Here is an 8,148-nt window from a genome sequence, read left to right as displayed (position 1 = left end):
TCCCTACATAAACTCCCATTTTCAGGACTGGTTCACCTAATATATTTATACACATACTCTTAAACTCTCAAAAAATAAATACCTAGTACACTCTGCTCCTTGTCTGGAGCTGTGTCGCTTTCAAGAGCGGAATTTCAGAAACACAACCATTCTGCACTGCAGTGGAGCAAACCTCCTCTCGTTCCTTGCAAAAGTGAGAATGAAAATGCTTTGGCAAACAGCTTTGATTTAAACTGAAAAGCCTCTGGTTTTCAGAGCTGCTTTTAAAGCAATGGGCTAGTTTGGCTTTTGATCCTCTTAAGCTGGGTTATTTGATGTGAAAAACGCCCTGGGTACTCTGCTGCAGAGAGCAGCTTTTCAGTTCTCTGTGTGTGGCTTCAGGAGAGGGCCTGGCAGAGTGCAGGGTGGTGAGGGGCTCAGGGGGCCCGGCTGCACAGCTCTGTAAATAAAGGGGCCTCTATTTCTTTGGATTCTTTTGCTGGAACTAAATATCATGATCAGTGAAACTCTTACCTCATTAAAGGAACAAACCAGGCTCCTTCAGCATATGTGCAGTGCTGAGATGTGGTCTCTTCTGCTGAGCTGATTTGCTGAACAGATAAAGGGAGTTTTAACCCAAAGAATGGCATGTGATACATGACCTTGGCTTTCAAAAGGTTTATTTTTGTTCATGCGACAAAATAAGGTTTTAATATTAAATCTAGGGTTGGATTTGACTTGGCAGATACCAGAGCCTTCCATTACTGCTGTGGTCATAATATAAAACTATCTGATGTGTGGGCATGCAGCAAGCCAAGAATTTCTCCATCAGTGTTTGTTTTTTGTGAAAACTTATCCAGTTGCTTTGCAGTTGGCTTGGCTATAAAGGTGATGTGCCCTCATGTTGGAGGAGGCAAAGCAGTGGCAGTCACAATTCAGTCCATGCTGTCTCTTTATAGCTAGTATCTTTAGTTTGGGGGAAAAATACACATTTATTTGTTTTCCTTCTTAGTATTTTAGGGGTGTTTTAAAGAAACTCTCACTCAAAACTGTAGGGTTCGTGAGAAGCAAGCCGTAAACCAAGCTACGTGAAATACTCGGGTCTTTTAGGAAAGAAGCAATGCTGTGTTAGGATCATAGAATCAAAGAGATTGAAAAAGACCTTTGAGATCATCAAGTCCAACTGGTACACCAGGACTGCCAAGCCTGACTAAACCAATATCCCCTCAAGATGCACCCTTATGGCTGTCCCTCATGATCTCCGCTTGCAGCCACCTCTTATCTGCCCCCCATAGTGTTCCACACTGTATAGCTGCCCCCCATGGCTGACCCTGGTCTCCCCTCATGGCCACCCCTCACATCCCGTGGCTGCCTTTGCTCTCCCACCATGATCTCTCCTCCAATAAATATCTGAGAGATATTTCTGGAATGAAAAAATTCCCGGTTGGACATTGGTTCTGTTACTGCTGATGTAAATCTAGATTAAATTCACGGTCAACCACTACAGTAAAATTTTCTCTCATGCTTTTTCCTTTCTCCTCTCACTAAGAAATCAAGTAAATAGAGGTCACTGAGCAGGTACAACTGCTTGTTGGGTGTGCTGTGCACGCTAGCAGTGTTTATTTCCTTCTTGCAGCTTTTAGTTTATGTACAGATACAGAATACTAATTTTGAGGTTTTCTTCCTCCGCACGCTCCATCTTGGATCGTTGTTTTACTGTAAAGCTGAGGTGCTTTTGGACTGCTAGACTGTAATTGTTTTGCTGAAGAAATGACCTGTAAAGCACTTCAGTGTTGAGATGCTGAACTGACCTCCAAAGCCTTTGTTCTGTATTGGCTGTAGTCTGAATTAGTCACCTTCAGATTTAAAAAAAACCAACCGAAACACCACCAAAGCAAACAATCAAACCTCAGCCAAAAAACCCCACCACTCAAGTCCCCGCATCCCTTGCTTGCAAAGAAACCTTCTTCTAATAATTGTGCCAGAATCTTGCTTCTATAGAACAGAAAGCGTGTAATAAAAATGTGTCACTTCTGCAGTTGACACAGGAGTCGGGGTCAGGATGACCTGCTGCAGGGGCTTTGCTGCCCAATTGGAAGGAACAAGTTAGTTCAGGTAGTGGACCATGAGCAAACCTGCGTTCCATGTGCTTTAGTAGGATTTCTTCCACCTGTGGGTTATCTTCACCCCTTCACCCAGTTTTCTGTGGATATTAGGTTTGTTCCATCTGTTTCTTCTGCAACTGTTGGGGTTTTTTAATGTGTTGGTTGACTGTGGTTGAATTTTCTGGAATTTTTCTGGAAGCTCGTTGACAATTGGGAACACTTGGGAAGGAGCCTGCAAGGTGTGATATTTTTTTTGTCCAGTTCCTTGGCAGCCTCTTAAGATAACCCTTAAGCAGTGGGGGCATACCCTGCAAGGAGGCAGCCGCCATGGGAATTCAGTGTTTCCACATGGAAGTAGTGGATCATCTTGGTATAAATTAATTTGTTTAGGGGGAATCTCACTTTATTAGTTCCATTATCATGGATGGATTTCTTGGTTATGATAGGTGCATCTTCTGTCTTGTTGGTAAGGCCTTGAACAAAAATGAACACAGGTAATCTGGGTGAATGAGCAGCTGCTTACAGCCCAGATATAAGGGAGGAGTCTCTTTATCCTTGTGGGGGATAAAAAGCCATTTTCTTCGGCTTCCATTCATATGGTGTGCGTATCTGGAGGTCTTGGGCTTCTTACGGGGCAAATTCATTTCCCACGTGTTCGCTGGCTATGGATGCTACTTACCTCTCCACCAATGGACTGACGCATCCGTATCCTAACAAATTTTGGAATCTGTGGCAGTGTAAGGACTCAATCCCTAGTGAAAAGGACTTCTGCAAGAGAAGCCAAGCTGCATAACTGGGTACTGGATTGTTCTCTGTGATTTCTGTTAGACCAAGGGTCAGAGGCATGTGGCAGGGTTATAGTTTGTTTAGTTCTGGAAGTTCGCATCTGTCTCTGTTCTCATGTACATCCTTTGCACCTTGGCCAGGAGCTCAGGTCATGGATTGTGGTCTGTTGTTCATTGAAAGAAATTTTAGGGCGGCTATTGAAACTACATTCAACTTACCTTCTAATACAAGACTTTCTCCTTAAGCATAAAAGCAAAATCTTTAGCAAAAATACTATATGAAAATAACATCTAATTACATTCTGAATATTATATGAAATAAATGTACATGAAATTAGCATGTCTTCCTATGAAGGACTTGCCTGACTCAAACATACAGGATTTTTAAAATAATCACAAGCTTTTAAAGCCACATGTGTCACAATTTCTTCAAAAACAAGTTGCCAACCTAAAACTGAACAGATCAAAGGCTTTTGCTTTACAGACTGTTGTTACCTTGGAACAGCTGCGCAAAACAGGTGAATTGCATGTATTTAAATTTTCACTGTAACAAAGCCTTTTGTTTTCAGCAACCTGTGACCATTAACTATTAAAAACCGTTTAAAATCTAATCTTTAAATACAAATCTCTTACATGCAGGTAGGACTTTTCTGAAATTTAACTGTTAATTTAAGAATTTAAGCATTGTATGCTGCAGCATTTTTTTTAGTGGTTTAGAAGATTCTTGAGGGTTTGGGGTTTTTTTAAGTCTTTGAAGGGAATTAGCTTCTCATTTCTTTATCTTTAATTCTGTTCATTTTCTAGTGGATCTTCTCTGTATTAGAGTCTCTTTTGTTACCATATAAAAAAAAATCATGTGAGAAACATTGCCTGTCAGTTTTACTGCTTTGAAACTGCTGATATGTTGCTGATCGATGTTCTCCTAAATGCTTGCCTTGCTTTACATTTGGTAGATAATCACCTGAACACTTCTGTTACCCTGTAACTTGTGCGTGGATCAATATAAAGCATGTGTGGTGTTCTTATTTCTGGGAAGCGGAGAGATCTGTGAAGTTCAACCCCCCCCCCATTAGACTCTAGTTTGATGCATATTAGAAATAAAGCTATGTTATTTCAGAATGTGCCTTGAAAGGAGGAAATTCAATAGGGAGCCATCTTACTTTCCAAAAATTTAAACTGTGAAAGATCAGCTCGAAGGCTTTTTGTTAACTTTGATCTTTCTTAAAATTGACCCGTTCATAATGCATTTCAGTTTCTGGTGTGTGCTTTTTCCTGGCATCAATCCTTGAAAACTACCCACTTTGAAGCATTTTTGTTTCTCCCTTTAAGAAATATTTCTGTTTTTCCTTTGCTATCTGATACGTGAAACTAATAAAATGCTACAGGGGTGCTGAATGTACAAAGTACAACTTTGCATTTGTGAGGCTATCACCATCCTGTGTCAATCTTTTCGGTAGGCCTGCATGCGTGATTGCAGAACACGGCTTTCACTGCAGATCCTGATTCCACTCTCTGGCTGGCTGGTTGTTCAGTAAACTCTTGCTTTGTTTAAGAACCAAATGTAATTATTTGCTTGTTGCTTAAAGGTATACTTCTTTCCCAAAAGAGGTTTTATATGTACCATTTAACCATTCTGAAATGTGTTTTCTGCTCTGTTCACAGAGAATTTGATTTGGTAGTATATAATTCTCAAATTCTTTGCTGAGGATAATGTAGAGATAAACAAAAATGGTCATTTCATTTATACTAATGAAATAAAGACTTTATTTGCTATATTGCTTATTCCCTTTTATTGCAGATGTCTGTCTTTCAATACGTACTCCCTTGTTTTCAGTCACAGATTTTTATTCTTTTTAGTATTTTGGTGGTGTTTAAAGGAAACTTTCACTCAAAACTGTGAGGTTCAGCATTGCATTTAGTATTGTAATTGCTATGTTATCTCTTTGGGCTGTGTCATAGTCTAGCTCTGTCCTTGGGTACATTTCTTAACTACTTTTATTACGTCATTTGAAAGTCTAGTTCGGTCAAAATTCCCTTGAAAAATCCTCAAATGAAGTTACATTGCATGATGATAGAGTGGTATCGATGCTTGAGTCTCATCAGTTTTAATACGTCATTAGGTAAAGTCACTATGAAGCATTTCTGTTTCAAAGTCTTTGGGAACTATTGGAACAATCCTTCCAACACTTGGAGCTGGTCACTGAACTTATGCTGAGCTATGTTTTTGAAATGGAAAATGCTCTTTTTACTATCCTGACTGTTCTGTTTGACTGGTTTAAGACATAGTACAATGGTAAGGCTTTGTGCATTGTGACTTTCATATGTGCCAGCAAGGTACCAGCATCCAAGACATTTGCAAAGTTTCTCCAGAGAATTTGCCAATGGCTGCAGGTGTTGGAGATTTGAACTTGCAGAATTATACTGGTTTGTGAAAGCTTCTGTAAGATGTCTTTATGCTCAGTGTAAATCCTTCTTTCTTTCCTCTGCCTTTGTGGAATATCCACAGCAAACAAGCAAGGCATGCAATGACAGTGGTAAAAAGGACACAGATGTCCCCAGCTTGCTTTTAATTTTGCAAGCTGTGAGGTTTCTCATTTTCCACAGGCAAATGTGGCAATTTTAGCTGTTGGGGACTTGGAACAGGAAATTTCCCTTGTGCGTGTGTGTATATATGTATATAAAAAAAAGGATTCTTAGGGACTAGTTTTGTTGAAGTAAAGAGTAGTATGGATTATCCTCTATTTACTCCATCTTGCTGTAGCCTTGATAGTTCGATTATGACTTTATTCTCTTGGGTAGACCCTATGTGCCCTAACCAAATAAACTGACACCTGTTTATGTCAAATGGGGAAATGGCCAAACTACTGCTTCTTGAACAATAGTTGTCCTATTCAGTGCCTTTTTTTCTCCTTTATATACAAGGAGAATGTGTGCAGGCATATGTTTGAGTAAAATAAGAATTAGTACATTGTATGAGACATTATTAACTTTCTGTCTGTATCCTCTTGTTTTTCTGTCCTTTGCTGACCATCTGCAACACAGAAGTATGTTATACATCAAACTATACATCAAAATCAGCTGTTTCAACCCAGAAACTTACTATGCGGTATTTCAGTTGCATCTTGCTTCTCAATGTATAGAACTCACAAGGGTGGGTAACATTATTTCCTGTTACACACTTTCTTTGCTGTTCCCATTTAGCTATCAGTGCAAAATTTACAATGATGTTTTAAAAACAAATCTGGGTTGCTGAAAATCCCACCAGTCCCAGGAAAGAAGTTATGTTTCCAAGGCTCCATTATTTTGACTGAAAACACTGCTATGATAGTTATCTTTGGAATTGTATTACATCAGCTAACCTAACAATGTTACGCCATTCGGGCCAAAGTAGGCTGAAATAAAAGTATTACTAAACTTACCTTTTCTGTGAGAACATTCATCATTTTTCCATGGTCCTAATCTTGAAGCCCGCTCTGGTTACAAGAAGTATGTCGTGACTTTTTATTTTTCATTCCCTCCAGGTTTACAGGAACAGATGGACCAAGTGGTTTCGGATTTGAGCTGACATTTCGCCTAAAGAGAGAAACAGGGGAGTCGGCACCACCTACTTGGCCAGCAGAGTTAATGCAAGGCTTAGCCAGATACGTCTTCCAGTCAGGTACTGCAGGGTTAAATATGCTGCCTCGCTTTTTTCCTGCTCTTGTTCTGAAGGACAACATCTGTTACAGGGTGCCACATTTGTCTCGTCAGCACTCAGTCAAATCTTGGGCATTATCTTTGTCTGAGAACCCAAAAGAGCGTGTTCCTTCCATCAGCCCAGCTTGCTGGGTTCAAAACCCAACTGCTGTTCAGGTAACACCAAATCCCTAGTACTGAAAAGCTGAAGATACAGAACAATTAGTAACCATAGGAAGCCTGCCCAGTGGCTTTTCGTTGATCTTCTGTGTTGTTGGTTTCATGAAATGGCTGAGGAGCACCAATCTCAGTAAAGTGTTACTTCTCAGACTGTAACTTCATAAAAAGTTGCATTTTATTCTGAAGCAAATCTCTTCCTATGGTCTCTGCAGTTGAGCAGCAGCAATGTATGTAAACAAGAAGTTGCTGGGATGAGAAAATATAAAAATCGTAAGGAATGCCAAGGCTGGGAGGGCTAAGGAATTAACAATTGAGAATTATTAATGCTGACGGAGACATGCCAGAAAACAGGGAACCAGGGTACCTACAAAACATCCTCTTGCACTGCTCTTTCTGGATTTCATTCATACCAGTAGACTGAATATTAGTTCTAGTCTGAGCACATGAAGACCCATGGAATGGTTGAGTGCATTGGAAAGCACTCTCCAGCATCACAAGGTCTGAATGAAAATACTTGAAGAACTCTTTTTTTTAACATAGTGTGAGGTCCTTTACAGGTAAAGTGCCTTCTAAATCAGTGATTATTGAATTTATAACATTTTATGCTTGTTCTACTAGCTAATAAATTGCTCAGTAACTTCTGATTCTATTGCTGGCTAAAACCACGATTGCTCTGCTAACCTCAGTGACAAATCTCTAAGGCAGAGGCAACTCTTGTGGGTTTGGGTTTTTTTTCCTAAATACTGACCGATAGAGACCAATTTCAGCACAGATTGTTGCTTCTCTTCATATTGGGAGTGTCTCTTGTTGCAGCTTAAAATGACACAAGCATGTTTTTTATAACCTTTGTTGTGCAGCTATCTTGCCCGGTTGACATCCAAATTTGAGCTTACCTTTCTATCTTGATTTTTGCTGCTCTTAAGCATCTAAATATGAGCAGCTGTCATCATTTTTTGCCATTGTTTGAGGTTCCCAACCTGCCTAGATTGTGTTGTGCAGTAGCTTTTTGATACTGACCATGCAGTGATGAATTCATGCTCACATTTTCTGTGTATTGACTGCAAGGTCTGAAAACATCTGGGTTTAGTTTCCCATTTGCATGTTAGATACTTACATACTCATTAGATATTTAGATACTAATCTTACATGTAAGATCCCTCTTTAAATTTTCTCCTCCAATGTAGGTTCTCATAACAGTCATTTATAGAGTAGTTTCAGTGCCTTCTGTTTGCACATTAAGCAGCCTCTCTTACTTGTTTGTCTTGCCCTTTTCACGGGTGAGAGGAAGTCTGCGGAGTGAAATGGGATTTGGTAGGGTACTTTAGGACAAACTTCTCAGTGACTAAGCTGGCAATCAGGGCAGCGACTTTCCTTGTTTGGTTCCTGTAGTAATGCAGTCTAGTGTTTCTGAACTTAAAGCCAAT

The 8,148-nt window shown here is 39.8% G+C and overlaps 1 protein-coding gene across 1 annotated transcript in view; it reads left to right on the top strand.

The window, feature by feature from the left end:
* SUFU (suppressor of fused homolog (Drosophila)) overlaps window positions 1-8,148 on the top strand; it is an 83,631-nt gene that overhangs the window by 15,137 nt on the left and 60,346 nt on the right. Inside the window, exon 2 of the mRNA XM_010017539.1 lies at window positions 6,391-6,527. Coding sequence (XP_010015841.1) covers window positions 6,391-6,527 — 137 coding nt within the window. The remainder of the gene's footprint in view (window positions 1-6,390; window positions 6,528-8,148) is intronic.

Source organism: Nestor notabilis, unplaced genomic scaffold (assembly GCF_000696875.1).
Source record: "Nestor notabilis isolate BGI_N333 unplaced genomic scaffold, ASM69687v1 scaffold427, whole genome shotgun sequence".
NCBI lineage: Eukaryota > Metazoa > Chordata > Aves > Psittaciformes > Psittacidae > Nestor > Nestor notabilis.
Note: the sequence above shows the minus strand (reverse complement) of the source record. Positions and strands in the feature narration are given on the sequence as shown.